This window comes from Rhagoletis pomonella, unplaced genomic scaffold (assembly GCF_013731165.1).
Source record: "Rhagoletis pomonella isolate Grant_MI unplaced genomic scaffold, Rhpom_1.0 Rhpom_scaffold_00002, whole genome shotgun sequence".
NCBI classification, from domain to species: domain Eukaryota; kingdom Metazoa; phylum Arthropoda; class Insecta; order Diptera; family Tephritidae; genus Rhagoletis; species Rhagoletis pomonella.
This window is the reverse complement of record NW_023458556.1, coordinates 48,983,755-49,001,065: the sequence shown is the minus strand read 5'-3', so window position 1 is coordinate 49,001,065 and position 17,311 is coordinate 48,983,755. Positions and strand designations below refer to the sequence as shown.

Sequence of the window (17,311 nt, the reverse complement as noted above, 5' to 3'; positions counted from 1 at the left end):
CCCTGATATTATATACATATAATAGGTTAATCCTTTTTGGTTTAAATAAATTTACTTATTCGCTTTCATGTATACCTCATATCACCATATCCCACCGTGGTCATGGTAACCACTGCCCACCAAAATGCGTCTGGAATGGACTTGAAGAAGGACATTTCGGCGCCAGCTTCCGCAAAGTAAACCGCTGATGAGAATAGGACCACACCTACATATGTTTCGGCCCAAGGTACATATGTATGTATATCGTCATACATCAAGCAATATTTATGAATGTATAACAATAGTCGATTGCAAATACATAATTTGAATGAATGCAACAACGTGTAGAGAATTTATGGCAGGGGTAAGCGGTACATGGTTGGAGGAAAATGTTAAAATGATTAGTTTGATTGTAAATTTAATTGGTAAAAATTTTAAATACATGAAATGTAGATGTGTAATATTTTTATTTTCTATAACAAAATAACATTTGATTTGGAAAAAAAGAAAATGAAAACATTTGCATTTAAATTCTGCTTGGAATTTGTTTACATCGTTTGAGAAACACACATAGGTAAATTTTATATAAGAACAAATTATTGTTTAGCGCAAAAAGCACATAAACATGAACTAACAAAAAAAAAAATAGTTTCTGTTAGTACAGGAATTTTAACGGTAAACTGAAAAAAATTCCTTTGGTGTATCCTGTATTTCTTCGTTGAACGGCGACGCACACTGGCGCGCAGCTAAACTAAAACTTTTAGCGTTAACTTCTCTCGTAATTAAACACTAAACAGAAATTCAATAATATTAACAGTTATAATAATTTTTACGATTATTAGCTGAGCTACTATACTACGTAAAACAAAAATGAAAATTGTAGATAATTCATAAAGTTTCACAATTTAAATAGAACATTTCTCTAAGAGTAAGTAAATGAAAATCGATTAGGTATTGTATAAAAACTAGTATATTATTTTTTAATCACTAACTATGCTACAAAGAAAAATATGTTAAATTTTCTAAACTTAGTGCGCTTATTAACAAAGAACGAAGATCGGTTTTGGATATAAAAAAAACTGTGGGATATAAAAAAATTTGAAGTTTAAATTTAAATATAAAGTTTTTGTTTGGTATATGAGCATAACTTTCTTAATTTCAGGTTAACTAAAGGTGCAACTTATAGAAAAACTTGAACTAAAATGCTGTAAATATAAAAGTTAATCTCATATTATTTAGTTTTTTTTTTCACTAATAGTAATCATAGCAAGTTTTTCATACAAACAATTACGATGATTTATACTGAACCTTTTTCAAAAATAGCGCTTGGCGTATTTATCGCTGTAAAAAAAACTTTGAATGGCTTAAAAATATTTTCTATTTATTATTTTGCTACAAACAGAACGATTAGTTGGCAATACTTTATATATATATATATTGGTAGCTATATTTTATGTACATTTGCGTTTAGGGGTTATATGTCTTATACATACATATGTACATATATGAATTTATTCACAAACACACTGAAGCAATTTGAAATTTTCTAGGTATGATGAAAATGTTAGCTTTGACTATGTTTTTGTTTTTTTGTTTTTCTTTTCTAAGGGTAAGTACACACAGGAAGCGGAGCCGAGCTGAACCGAGCCGTTCTGAGCTTTCAAATTAATGTAGCTACATACTATATGAAAGTGTTCATGCAACAAGATTTTCCAGAAGCGTCTTGTAGCAAAGAATTTCTTGATTTTCAGCTTTCTTGTTGATTTTTCAGCTTCATGACTCTGATGCGAAGAAAAAATCTAAATAATTAAACAAAAAATCGAAATAGATTGAACAACCATTTTAACCGCCGATTCCAAGCAAAAAGCTCCGCTTCGCTCCGTGTGAACACCAGAAGCTCCGCTCCGGTCCGCTCTTCCTTGCTTCGAACGGCGCCACTTGGCCTTTTGTGTGAACGCACCCTAATATCTACTAATACAGCTAACTTGTATGTATTTCTATGGTTTAAATATGTATGTATGTAGGTATAATTTTCAATTATATAAATATTTGTTGTTATATTCTTAATACACATACATACATATTTTACATACATGTATTTATGTATTTAGCATCACGAAGAAACACATTAGCTAACTCTACAGCACAAGCATAAACTCACAAAATATTTATTTATTTATGTATTTAAATGGCATATAAAATTTGAAATCTGAGTTGTGATGAGTGAAAAAGTACGTCCGTTTGTTAAAAGATCGTTGTTGTCATGGTTTTAGAAAAATAAAAAATGATGTACTAATGTAAGGCTGCTTAAGAGCTCAGTTGGTCTAACTAAACTTAATTTCCGTAACTTAAGTTAACTTAATATTTTGGCCAACCTGTTATATGAGTTGTCACCGTAAGTAACTTAAGAACCTATAGATTTTAGATTCTTAAGTTACGGTCTTACGAAAATTGAGAGCGGTGAGAGAATCAGGCTTGCCAGTTTTTCGTTTTTGTATTTCTCAAAAATAAATGAACGCAAACATATTTTTTTCGCATGAATTTTTTTTTGATGTGGCATTTTGGGCGGAAAACTTTCAAACAGCTGAAAATGGAAATACAAAAATAAAATATTTCCGCTTCAGGCTTAAGTTGACGTTAAGACTAGACTAACTGAGCTTTAGAGCAGAGTTGGCCAGCCGTATGCAAATTGTACATAAAGCTTTTAAAAGCTTTGGCACGCGTGCCTTTGAAGTGGCCAACATTGCCGCCTTTGCCGCGATACGAAACATGATAGACTATCTTTAGTAGTACCAGACACCAGCATCGACATATGTATCTAGGAAGCCATATGGGTGTCCCCTGATCAAAGAACGAAAAATAAATTGATACTGTACATTTGTGTAACAGGGTCGATGTCAGGGACTGATGTCGGTATGCAGTATTATTAATGGCCTACCGTCACTATTATTTAATAGGTAAATATGTATAGCACGTCACAAAGTTGGTCCTATGTTAAGTACAGAGAATGTTTAACAGTGAAATTGGCAGTTAGTATATAAAAACGCTACGCTAAGCTAATTAAGTTAGTTAAATAAGTAGTAGTATCAATATAGTGCATAACTAATGAAAGAAGTGGTAAATAGTATGTATGTACGTGAAGAAATTTAATTTTAAATTTTTTTAATTTTGAAAAAGTATAAAGTTTAATGAAATAAAAAAAAACCTTCGTTTTTAATTTCTAATAAAAAAAAGAAATACTTTTGCTTTTTATTTAAATTTTTCCATCTCTTATTAAAATTTCTTTAAAAAACTATTTGTTTAATAAAATATTTCTTTTTTAATATTCCAAGTTTGATTAAAATTTCTTCGTTTACAATGAAATATGAAAGAATTTCATTTGAAATTTCTATAAGTTTTCATTAGTTTGAAAATAAAAAACAAATTTATTTTTTAATGAAAAAGTTTGGTTAATTTTTTTTTTCAATTTTAAATAAAATTTCCAGTTTTACAATAAAGTATGAAAGAATTTTATATAAATTTTATACATCTTTTAAAACTGAAAAAATTTTACTATTTCAATTAAATTAAATTTCAATTAAAAAGTCTTGTTTTACTCAAAAAGTGTAATTAAAAAAAATATATATTACAAAAGTGCATTTCATTTCTAATTTTTATGCAATTTAATTTATTTAAAAATAAAGAAAATATCATTTTGATGAAAGAATTAGATTAAGAAATAAATTGTTTTTTTTAAGAAATTAAATTTCTTTTTATAAAAAGATATAAAAAAATTTTCAACTTGAACCAAAAGTTTTTTAAATTTTTTATACATTTTCATCTTATTAAAAATTAAGAAAAAAAAATTCAATGAAAGAACTTAATTAACAAAGTAAATATAGTGTCTGAAATTGTTATTAAAAGTATTATTTGGATAATTAAATGCCAAAAAAACTATATATATATTTTATAAAACTTGACTTTTCTAAATAAATAAATAAAAATAGTTACAGTTCTGTTAGTATGAAATTATAAAAGAGAAAACCAATTGCACTAATTTCTACTTGCCACTCCTTTTTTTTATAAATATTCTTCGCATAGTTTTTTTTTTTTTCTATGTTGGAGGCAACTACAGTTCTGTTAGCAACTAAACAATTACGACGGTTAATTACAACGATGATTAAGACGACAATATTTGTACGAATAGTTGTTATGTATTTATATGCATGTTTGTATGTACGAGTATTTAATATATGCTATTGTACAACGTTGACGAAACGACGAGACGATAAAGAGATTAGCGACATGAGACATAACGATGTGACTACATTTACTACAAGTGGCAAACGAACTTTTTTTTTTGGCACAATGTTCAAGTATGTAATTAGTAAAGTAAGTATGACAGACGTAAAGTTTATAGCAAAAACTTGAACGCAACAACACAATCAAAAAATGGTTAGGTTAGGCCACAAAACTTTCAATTACACAAATGAAAGCAAAAAATTGGTGTTGCTGTTGTTGTTGTTCTTGTGAGTTTTTTGGCACAGCAGCAGTCGACGAAATTTGCAATTTTAAGCATTTATATTGGTGAACGAAGCCCCAAAATTGGCACAGTGTATTGTGAATATGCCAATTGAGCGTAGCAGTGCATACCTACCATAAAAAGGAGGTGAAAAAAGTAAAACAATTCTAAACCAGATGCATAGAATTACATATTTATTGTGAAATTGAGTTAGGAGAAGAGAATGAAAAGTTTTTTTTTATCATGTTTATTTGGTATGCAAAGTGTGAGCAAGGCGATCAAAAATGGTCTTTCACTATTAAAAAAAAAAATTATAGAAACATACTCGTACAATAAAAATGTAGTTTGCACAGTGAAAAAATTAAAAAAAAAAACTAGCACTGTGCGTTGAATTATTTATTCAGCGTGTTCGATTGATCAAAGCTTTAGCGTTATATGTAATTAAATAACTTAAGTACGAACGAGTGTAATGTTCACTTTGAGTAATAACTAAATTATGAAAAGATATATATAACATACAGCTACAAGATAAAAATACCTAAAAAAAATCTAAGCTGACATGAGCTAACTAATTACCATAGAGATTAAAATATATGTAATTTTTTGTTTTTACTACTTTACTATTTTATTTGTAAGTATATCCTCTGTAGGAGAATAATAAAAAAATATATAAAATACTAATTACTAATATTACTGCCTATAAAATATTTATAATAAATAATAAAACAATAAAAATATTCAGATTTATGATGTACTAGATACCTAGATAGCTTGATAATAAAAGCAAATGTTTACAAAATTGACATAGTCATTTGATTGCAACTTATAGAAGGTATGTATTGAATTCTTCTATGTTATTCTTAACCTAGATATTCAACGACGATTTTTATGAATGTGCATTCTCTCATCTACGTATTTATGGCACAGACTAAAAACAAATTAAACGTACATAAGTCGGCCCAAAAAAATGTATAGTTCTGACTAGTGTATCGTACTTGATACAAATCACCGTTCGTTATGAAATCATAAATGACTTTATTAAACATATGAATAACTTTAAAATTAAGTTCTTGATATACTTTTCATCGTTCTTGAACATATCGAGTGATTTTGACAAAATGTCCTACGAGGCAATCCAGAACTATGTAAGAGTGGAACTAAGAGACAATAAGCGAGGATTAACTGCTAACCACGGCTGTCGTCAACGGGGAATCTTATCGCCTCTACTATGTACACTGGTTGTTGATGAACTGCCGGAAAAGCTAAACGGCAAATAAGCAATACCACCAGCTCCGTTAGAATTGAAAAGGACCTCTCCGAGCCGTTACCAAATGGTGTTTCAGACAGGATGACTCCCTTTCATGTGATTTCTTGAATCTGATGTTCGAGAAGATAATAAGAGCTGCAAACTGCACTGAACTGCTCAGGAACAATTCTTCACAATAGCGTACTGGAGATGACATCGACATAATCGGCAATAAGAACTGCGATGTCTGTTCTGCCTTTTCCAAGTGGGATAAGGAAGCAAAGAGATTGGTTCTGGCAGTCAACGAGGACAACATGTCAGCGGCGAAATCCAAGGTAATTCAGAAATAGAGTCCTCTATCGACGTATGAAAACCACACTCAATAAAATACTTATCATGCCCGTGCTGGTATATGGCGCAGAAGCATGGACAACGACAACATGCGATGAGGCGGCTCTTGAAGTATTTGAGACAAAGATTTTGCGGAAGATTTACGGGCCTTTACGCATTGGCGACGGCGAGTACCGCAGGCGATGGAACGATGAGCTTTACAACGGCATGGACATGGTGCAGCGATTTAAAATACAGCGGCCCGGCTAGCTTGGCCGGCCATGTCGTTCGAATGGACACCGACGATCCAGCACTGCTGGTTGTAGCAGTGGAAGATGGAGGCCCCCACTGCGATGGAAAGACCAAGTGGAGAATGACTTGGATTCACTTTGGATTTGCAACTGGCGTCAGTTGGCACAAAAGAGAAACGACTGGCGTGCCTTGTTGAACTCGGCCATAATCGCTTAGGCGGTTACAGCGCCAAATAAGAAGAAGAAGAATGGATTTAACGCACATGGTTATGCAGATAGCCTATCAATCTAGTGGCTCTATTTGCTCCTGATTGAAAGCTGCGCTCAGTTTACTAGACCCACCTAGGCAGGGACAGAAATTGAGTCCTCACTAGAGGCGAAGTCTCTGGGGGTGACTCTGAAAAAAAGGACACAATTGGAGCACACATCTCTCGAATGTTACCAACAAGGCTACAGGTTTCATAGTAAAACTTGAGGAATATCACCCAAACTACTCTTCAACGGATGCCTTTCGTGTCATTTCAAGCATTTCGCCACGGTCTAGCCTGATGGATTGCCCTACGGCTACCCAAAAAAGTGGGGATCTTCGCGGTTGCTTGGAGGTTACTTGGATTTTTTCAAGCCATTCCTGGATGATTCCTTCGCCAAGCCCTCCAAGGCCAGAATTCCCGAAAGGGACTGTTGTAAAAAGGGTAATATCTACGATTAATCGACGATCGAAGATTCCAGAAAAATCTGCCAATGGGCGCATACTTAACCATGTTCCAGACCGAAGTCTTCGATATCGACGTCTGTGTTCGAGGATGTGGCTATGTCGGCTAGTCAGGCAGCATTAAACGCCTTAGACTCATTTACAACAGCATCCAGGCTTGATGACAGTTCTAAAATTCGTTTAAACCACCTAGTCGCTCACAATTTCTTCTTGGACATGAGAGGTCCCTTCCCTTCCCGCGGTACATCTAAAGGATACATTGCCGAACTATTAAGGAGCTGAGAAGAAGCTCATATTACTGCCCACTGACGGAAGTCAAGGTAATACGTAACTCCTTTTATGAGAAACTCCGGAAGGGAGGGTCTTAGGAAAAAAGTTCTTAGGTGGCTCCATCCGTTGTAGGAGTTGCAGCTAATCGAAACGGAGTTTATATGAAGCTGTCTCTGGCATACGAAGCAGAAAAAGGTCTCTGGTCTGGGGTTGCGCTTGATTGAGATTCTAATGTTAAAGATTAACTAACTAACAACGTTAGCTAAATATTACTTCTTTTATAAATTCTTTGATTATGTTAGATCACCAATAAATGTATTCACTTTTGTTTAATAAATAAGCAGAATCTATTTTTTTGTAGAGAATGCACGTATACTATATAAATTGACTTACTAATGTCGGGTACCGATTATGCGATGAAAATGTTGTTATGAAATAAATAGATAAATATAAGAGAAATAAAATACTAAATTAATATGAACATATGAACTAGCCGATTAAGGGTCATAACCAGGGAACGGATTTCATGGAAAATACCTTTTTTTCTGCTAAGAGATAAAGTAGTTTCGTTTAGAAATAAATACGATTTAGCTTTCCTTGATTCCAAATATATACATTTGATGTTGCTTTTTCGCATTTGATTAGCTGGAGAGGTGTAACGTTTTTAGTTTGTTTTTTCAAAAGTGCCGTACATGTTCAAAGCCAGGCTCATTTGGAAGAGCGATTTTTTCCCTATACTAGAGACATATTTACGTATTTTACGTATGTTCTATAACGAGTTATTAAGATTTATACGGAAGCGCTTCGAGATAATTTCTTAAAAACAGATGTCTTTGGCATATTACGTCAAATATTTATAGGAAAATTTTCAATGAAAACCTTTGTAAATCTAATACATGTGTATATCTTTAAGATATAAACACAATTCATACATAGCGAATTTTTAAACCGTTTGCCGACCTCCGAAACGCGACTGATTTTAGATTTGTTGTTGGTTTTGAAAACATGCTAAAACCAGGCTTTAAATGCCTGAAAAAACTGCGGTTCTGGGCATTTTCGGAGCAGGTTGCCAACCTTTAAAAATGCTCTTGTTTTTTATATTTTTTGCGTATCTAATTAGTTAGGAAATGAACTTTAAAAAACCAAATGGTCCATAAAACTTATAAAGAATTTCTAGGACTGCTCAAAAATGTGTCCACTTCTAAAAACAGTGCTTCACTGTAACGCTCATATCTTTAACATTACTTCAGCCACGACAATTTTATTAATGTTTTTAACATAAAATAAAATTCCAATATGCAGTGAAGTGCATTTGTAATACTTAGAATTTTTCTAAAAAATCTGAATAGAAAGTTGCAAATAATTATGCAAATTTATTGAATTTTCCTGAGTTTTGCACAAAATTTAGAGATTTAGTTTTTATGTTTTTTGGTGTAGGACGAACTATATATTTATAAAAAATTATCGAAAATAAATTAGAATAAAAAACTTTTCAGATATTGCGAAAAATTCTCTGTGCCAATACTTTTGTCCGGCACTGTATATTTTTTTGAGTTTGCAGACACATTTTTTTATTTTTTAGAGACTTTTATTAAGTTGGATGACATGAAGCTTTTGCCTGAGACAACCCCTAGTAAAATTTTCCGAAGAATAATTTTCTAGAATATATCAATCCCATAAAGAACTTGCAAATTAGATTTTTACAGGATTTCTTGAAGTAAGGGTCAAAACAACCTTTTCAGGCGGGAGCTAATTGGTTAGAATATTCTTCAAACATATTTCCCATGATCTTCTACTATATTATGTCTTAACCTTTAATTTCGCTCAGACATTTATGTTAACTATTTTTTCACTTTTTTGAAAACTGTTTAGGCTGGGACATGAAAACTTTAGTAGGACATAAAATAAAAATACGAGCTAAATTTTGCAAATCCACCGAATGTTTTAGTACTGGATATGTAGAAGACAAGTTTATATATATTTTGCGATTTTCTTGTTAAATAAACTTTTCCAAAATAATGTATCTTTTTACCTATTTTCGGTTTTTAGTGCCTTTCCCTGCCTAATTCGCTAGTTTGTTTTGCTTTTTGTATAGGTTTTTAGGCCCTTAAAATCCGTTCCCTGGCCATAAAATTAAGTAACTATTAAGACTTATGTTTACTTAAAAATTAATATATACCTAATACATATTTGGCTTAAACCTTTATTCAATCGATTCGCCAAATCACTATTAAATAATTACAGTTTATTTCTTCAATTGAATAAATGAGAAGAGCAAAAGGTAACTTTTAAGTAGTAACTTTCATATATGTAGATTTGTTTATTTTCGGACTTTTAGATGATTTTTTGTTGGATAGATAATTGTGCTACTGCACGGCAGAATCGAAAAAGAGTTTGATGAAAAAATAACGATAGGAAAATTTGTTTAAAGTTTTGATTAATCGGCTGTTAAGCAGCTTGAGGAACTATAACTCTTATTAAACATAAATATGTATATTTATTAGAACTTATAACACTATTTGATAAATTTTAAGCACAGTCCAAAAAATAATTGAATACAAAAACTAAAATATAGTTATGTGTCAGCATGTACGCATGTATGTATGCGTAAACACATACAAATAGAGAGCCATTTTGAAATATATAGTGTAATCTGCGTTCACTAACGATTGAGCGCCTATTAGGGAAAGTGAACTTTGATCCAGTTAAGACTAGAGTAAAAAAAGGTATTACTGTTAACGTATATGTAATTGGAATTCAATTTTGAAACAAAACCAATTAAACAAACATCAAAGAATATTAAAAAAATGTTAAACAGAGTGTATAAGAAGTGTTGAGAACCAATATGAAGTTGAAGAAGAATTAACAAAATAGCTGTACTATTTGACATAGACACAATACACACAAACACGCTGCTGCTGTTGTTGCTGCATCAATTTAGGGACAACAATCGCAATTTTAAATTTAACCTTAAAATTGCAAACGGACTGCTGGCGAAAAAAATTCATTTTACTCTGTCAAAGTATATCAGGAGCAATAGACTAAAATTCGAGTAAATTTCCATATATTTACTTCTCAGGAATCGAAATGCTGGAATAGCATACTTTAAGGGATCACAACCGAGGCGATGTGGTCGTACTACATTTATACTTATGTATGAACGTACATACTATTTATGCATATATATAGGCCTCAATGGACGCAGATATGTAATAGTTAAAAAAAGTATAGAAGAGCGCGAATGGTTTACTATATTATATAGTAGGGTGGTCCATAAAATATCAACATCATGGTGCACCGCATAATTTTGTACCACGTCCAAAATAAAGACATGCATAACTATACGAAAATTTCAAAATTAAAAGAGAAATTTTTTAGAGGTGCTACCAGGGTTTGAAAAATTAAGAAAAATAAATAAAAAAATTCGGAAAAATTTTGACTTTGCCCAGCGAGTTTATGAATTTATAAATATGAATAAGTTTGAACAAGCTTAGAAGTTAAAGCTGGTCAAACTTACAATTTTGTCGAATTTTTGCGATTATAAAAAGAAAATAAAATTTTTTCAAACCCTAGTAGCGACCCCAAAAAATTTGTTGAAACTTTTGAAATTCTCAAGAATGTCTTTATTTTGTACGTAGAACAAATAGAGGGGTGCCAGATTTACGAAATATGGTTGTAGATATTTTAAGGAGCACCCTACTATATAAATATGTATGTATATTCGTAAGTGTATATGTATGAGAGCGCTTAGCTGTCCGGTTTTAGCGCTGTTGAACGTTTTTTTATTCAAATACATACACTGTTCGTTTTTTTTTTTGGTGATCACAGTGTTTTGTTTTTTTCATACAATCAGCATAGACATAGATGAGTGAGTGCCTAGTTCACTACTATATATGTATTTATGTATGTACGTAAAAGTATGCTTTACTTTTCATTAATAATAACATTTTACCGCTATCTACTATATTTTGAAATAATATTTATCCGCCTAAAACTATGCTTGCTTAATAGTAAATACCTAACACCTACACCTACATACAATTTTGCACTATACATTGACATATAAAATTAAGTTTATTTATATGTATTTGCAAATATGTTTTAAGAAAAAAAAATAACAACTACATATGATTGTTGTTATTTTACAAGCACCAAAATTACGAGTAATCATCATTTTTTTGCTTCATCATTTTTAGACGCCTGCCTTAGTCTGCGTTAGCGGGTAAAGATTTGGGAAGCACTTTTAAAAGTACTTTGTGAAGTACTTTGGAAAGTACTTTCCCAAGCACTAGCATTTTTGTTTTTAATTTTGAATTTCTTTGTAATTTATGTTGTTTTTTTTGTCTTTTAATTTTTGCTAATTTTTACACTCAAAGGTACAGTACAAATTAGTATTTTATTTTTTACGCTTGTTTTGCCATCTTTAATATTTTTAAGTTTACTATATTTTTGATATTTATAGAAGAAGCGGTAATTTTAGAAAATATGGAAATTAAAGTGTTTTTTTTTTTGGTATACTTTCCAATTGTTTTTTATTAATTTTTTATTTTGCAAGCTTAAAGTGGACTTAGGCGGAGGGAGGGTAACGTAAAAAATGGGGTTCGAAAGAAATTATTGGTATAGTGCATGTGTTTGCATTTTTGCATAGCTTTTTACTTTTTTTTAAGAGTTCACAGAAATCAGTAAAAAGCTCAAATTCCCCCTTTGATTATAGACATTTTTATTAAAATTTAATTTGCATTCCTTTTTACAAATATTGTACTGAAGTCAAGATGAATTAGTAGTCAGGTAACTGCAGTTTTTATTGAAAAATCGCCTCCTTAAGTGGCAATTGAATCAAAAAAATTAACATAATTACTTTTAAATTTATTGGATTTTATAAATGCGTATAAGCGCAGCAGATAAAAGTAAATTAAGGCGAACAAATATGAAAATTCATGGTAATACCACGGGTTAGGTTGATCAACCAAATTACTGATCGCCTAAGGATTTTAATCTTTTTTTAAGTAAAGCTTAAACAAAATGAAACTTAGCCTAAGATTCTTTAATTAAAAATTATCATTTTGAAACCAGACAGACACTGTGAAATAATTCTCGTGCCGATGCCTTTGACGATGCCATTCCTATTGTAGAATTTGATTTTCTTTCAAATTAAAATGTTTTGATTTATAATATTTTGAGCAAGAAAAATCCATAACATTTGCTGTTTTTTTGAGACCAAATAAGCGGAAAATAACGGTTAGCTTCTCTTAATTTTTTATTATTTGTAAAAAGTATCCATAAAAATGTTACTGGTTGATTAGGCTATCAATACCGCCATCTCTGAGTTGGGCTATTATCTTTCCAAATTTTCAAATGGATTAAGCGTGACTCCACCTGGGCGAACGAGTAAAAGCCTGACGAGAGCTATTGCAAGAATCTCTGCTTCAATAATGGTGGTAGCCGGGGAAGAGGGAGGCCCCCGCTGAGATGGAAAGACGAAGTGGAGAAGGACTTGGCCAAAATCGCTTAGGCGGTTATAGAGCCAAAGAAGAAGAAGAAGCTGCCCATTCGAACTGATTGTTTGAAGTTCGACCCAAAGGTACAATACCAAGTTTTTAAAATTTCCTTGTGATTTATAGTTTGTTTAGGAATTGTGTCGCGCATATGTAATAAGTCGTAATTAGAGAATTTCAATAGAATCTTTATAAATATAGCCTGCCACGTTTTAGATGTTGAAGTAGGAAGTGCTACGAATTCTCAATTTCGTGGAAGCTGCCTATTTTTTTCTCTTAGGATTGGAAGAAGTATTGCAACCAAGACAATAAGTCCATCAACAAAGCAGGTCTTCATTGGTCCGGTTATGCTAATTGCCACCATCCGGTGCTATTAACTTAGTTTTATGCTTTTAGTTCCTTTTGTAGCTTTAGTACACCGTAGTAAGGATATTGGCTTAACTACGGTGTTAAAAAATCAGTAGGTACTTTATTTTGGAAGGGATACGCAATGCTCTACCAAACTGTCGTAAACAAGCAAACAAAGCTTTAATCGGCTTGTTGGTAACAAAATTAAGATCCCCTCCTTAAGATAGCTTCTTTTATTGCCCTACATGGCGAGTCAAAAGTCCCGCCTTGCCCGCGTGCAGAGCTTTTTGGAGCTTTCTATATATAAAAGCTCTATTTGCCCATCACTTCTACATATAAAAGCACAATGGGCTATGCTTTTTGACTTCAGAGCCTTTTGGTTTCCGTAGTGAGGCTATGAATGACAGTCTCAGTATATGTATTTGTCTGGTTGATAACCTAATTAGTTTAAGTGTGGAGTCTGACCTCTCCATGCATTTTAGGGGAAACTGACCGATCGTTAAGACGAATGTAGATGTTCAGAACTTTGCCGCTGCCGTCTGCTGCAAACTAATAAGAGCGGTGCTCTACAGAGTTTTGAGGGGAAGGTTTTCCCGGTGATATCCCAAAAAAAAGAACAATTATTGATTTGTTCGACTATTTCGAGATTTTCTTTGGGTTACATTTTTTTTTGGTAACTCGAGGTATTTTTTGGGAGCTGTAGAAAGTTGAATGGGTTTATTTCGGGACATTTGACAAATTTGTTTTTTATTTTGGTAGGGATCATTTGGGATCTTTTTGGAATTCTCGCGATGCTCTTAAGATATATTTTTATTTTCGGTAACTCAAGGTAGTTATTTGGAATTATTTTGAAAGTTTTGGAAAATTTTGGGTATTTTGGAATTTTATCTGGTCTAGGCTTGGTCTCGTTATCACAAGCTACTTTTTCAAGGCTCTCGAGGGAATATTTTAGGAGACTTTGCATATTTTCGGATTTTTTTTGGGTTGTTTCGGTTTTTCGTTTCAAATTTGTTAGGGGTTTTATTTGGTTTTGGCTTATTCTCGTTAAAGTATAATACTTTTGTTGGATAAAATTGAGAGTTATCGAATTTTTCCGGAGTATTGTGGAAATTTTTCACATTTCGTTCGGAATTTCGCGAAATATTTGTGTTTTTTTGTTTTTATGAATATGTTAAAAATATCGCAGAAATTGCGTTATCCTTTTTGTTCTATAAAATAAAAGCAAATTCTGATGGGTTTTCTTACTCAAAATGTTAAAAAGCGAATACGTGTTTTTTTTTTTTGTAAAATGAAATATGTATTCGTTATGGTCTCCCGACTACAGATATAAAAAGTTAATATTTTTTTTTAAATACATATCTAGCGAAACTTAATGAAATTACTTATATAGTCAGATCGTCCTGATTGATTTTCAAGATTTGAAAACTTTTTAAGTCGATAGTAGTTTTAAAGTTACACTGCAGTTTTTGGAAACGGCCTTAAAAAGGAAACATTCCTCCACTCAAATTTTCTGTCAGATTTAGAAATTTTTTAAAAGAATGCTCTGTTAATCATGAGCTTATTCTCAGCTTAGTAGACTATTTTTTACTTCCCTGAACAGCTTTAAATATGATTCTGCTCTCGAAGCACTGCGAGTCAAACTATGCCTTCCTTTCTTTCATCCTCTCATTGTCGTTTGGATTTGAGCTTTTTATTGATTTCAGTATTAAATAATAGAAACTTCCGAGCGCCACACAAGTGGCATGGAAATTTCAAAAAAAACTTCTTTTATTCAACCATTTTCTGTGGCGTGAAATTTTCATAAATGAATGAAAGAGAACAAAAAATAGAGCTTAATTTGATTGGACCTGATACGGGGTTTGTTTTTGGGCCGTGCCTTGTTGTGTTTTGTTTTGTGTTGTTGTGGTTGTTTCTTGTTTTTTTGTTTTTGGCATTTTGAACATTTGGAGCAACAGGTGTTTTCATGGTACCAGGGGTATGTATGTGTGTGCTGTGTGCATGTATTGTGGCTCTAACCCAGCTACAATTAGGGTGATATGTTGTAGTGGTAGTATTTAGTAGTTTAGTTGTATTGGTAGTACTGGTATTTATGGTTAAATGGTTTACTTGGTAGTCAAGAATTCAAGGGTTAAATAGTATATGCGTAAATTTTTGTAGTTGTTGTAATTTTTGTTTTTGATGGATGCGTGTATATAGGTGTGTTGGTAGTTTTGTTTGTTTTTTTTTTGGTTTGGTTTTTGGATTTTGTTGTGTTGCTTGTTTTAGTTTTTGAATTTGTTTTTTTCTTCGCTGGAACTTACCTATAAATAAGAAAAATATAAGTAAACCTAATTCCCGCATTGAGGCTTTCAGAGTTCGTCCTAAAATTTGTAAACCCTTCGAATGCCTAGATAACTTAAATATTCGAAATACTCGAACTAATCGTATCACTCGTAATATTGCCAAGGACATAGCCTGATTCGATGACTTGTCCTAAAAAATTATAATCGGTATGGCATGTTTTCAATCAACAAATTTATATATATATGTAAATATATGTACGTATATTAGTATGCATAATTATAGATAGTTAGTATGTATACAAGTATGTATGTATATGTAAGTAGTTAGTAAGTAAATATGTATTTGAACAATCAATAACAAACAATAAATAAATAGAAGTTAGTATGTAAATAACAAATAGCGGTGGATATATTTAGTAATTGGTTAGTAATTGAAATTGTAATTCGAACCAAAAAAATACATATATATATATATGTGTATTACTCATAGAGTTATGTATGTTTGTAGTATTGTATATATATATATATATTGATAGAGAAAGAAGGCAAGAGTTAGAATAATGCAATAATTTATATGTACTAAGTAAGTATGTATTTATGTTTACATACAGGTATATTTATGTTTTTGTATATACGTGTAAGTATTCAAAAACGCAAGTGTTTTAGTGGGTGAAACCGTTTAAAAATCAAACGCAAAAATATACACAAACACGTTTTTATGCAAAGTAAAAATTGACGCTTCAATGTTGAAAATCGTACGAGAGGTGTAGTTTTAGATGTATGTATGTAAAGTAAATAACTTCGAGAAAAACGAAAATGTTTTTTTTTTTACGGAATTCAACTAATAGATGTACTTTTACACTAGCAAATATTGCATTTTATTTTTGATCTTCTTGTTTGTGGTTTTTAATAACTTATTGATATGGACGTGTTTGGTTTTTTATTCGAGTATTTTTGTGTTGTTGTTACTAAGCGATATACAAATATAAATAATTTAAACTAAAAACTTTTTTTATTATTATTTTGTGCATAAATTTCTCACACAAGAAAACATACCTGTGGACTGACTGGCGCTTTTGGAAGATTTAACGTATCCTCCTCTTCGGCGACGACGGTCGCCAATGTTATAAAATACGGAATGATGGCGATTATGTCGATAACATTCATGACATCCCTGCAGAAATTTAACTTATTCGGACATGCGAGGAACCTTTAATGCGAAACCGATGTTTGTATGAGTGTGTGGTTGTGTTAAAGAGAGAGAGCGAGAGAGAGAGAAAAAGAAGAGAGCATGAGTAATGCAATGTAAAAATTAAGAAAAAATTATGATTAAAATTAAGGCATTAAGAATTATAAGATAAAATACAGCGAGTAAATATAAAATCACAAAAATATGTAAAGGGATTTAAAAAAATGAGGGGAAAAAGAAAACAAAATACTAAAGCAAAATAGAGAAGCTTAATGCGATAATTTGGCGTAGTGGTAAGAGGTCTCATAAAAGAATGCAGTAATAAAAAAAAAATTAAAATAAAACAAAAACGGTACACAACATAAAAGGCAAAAGGTATTACCGAAAAGAAAGTGAAAATTTTAGGTTTTAAAATCTTTCCATGAGAACGCCAAAAACAAATAAAAACATAAAAAATTATAAAAAACCATACGATTTTGGTAAAATATTGATTAATGGTTAAATGCATAAACAAAAATTATTTCGCCAAAAGGTTGGAGAATTCATGAGTTTAATGTGCAAAACAAAAAAACTTAATATGGAATTGGATGCGAAGATTGCAACATGGAAAAGGGTCACAGAAATTTGATTACAAATCAAACTGAGAGGATATTGAGAGAAATATTTATAAGTTAAAAAACTAGAATTTTTCTTTAAAAATACTATTTT

General features: G+C 31.6%; 1 protein-coding gene across 1 annotated transcript in view; it reads right to left on the bottom strand.

The window, feature by feature from the left end:
- Positions 1-17,311, bottom strand: part of LOC118733752 (potassium voltage-gated channel protein Shaker) — a 224,938-nt gene that overhangs the window by 48,752 nt on the left and 158,875 nt on the right. Inside the window, exons 7-8 of the mRNA XM_036463286.1 lie at positions 16,471-16,624; positions 15,433-15,604 (exon numbers count right to left, since the gene is read on the bottom strand). Of these exons, the coding sequence (XP_036319179.1) occupies positions 15,433-15,604; positions 16,471-16,624 (326 nt within the window). The remainder of the gene's footprint in view (positions 1-15,432; positions 15,605-16,470; positions 16,625-17,311) is intronic.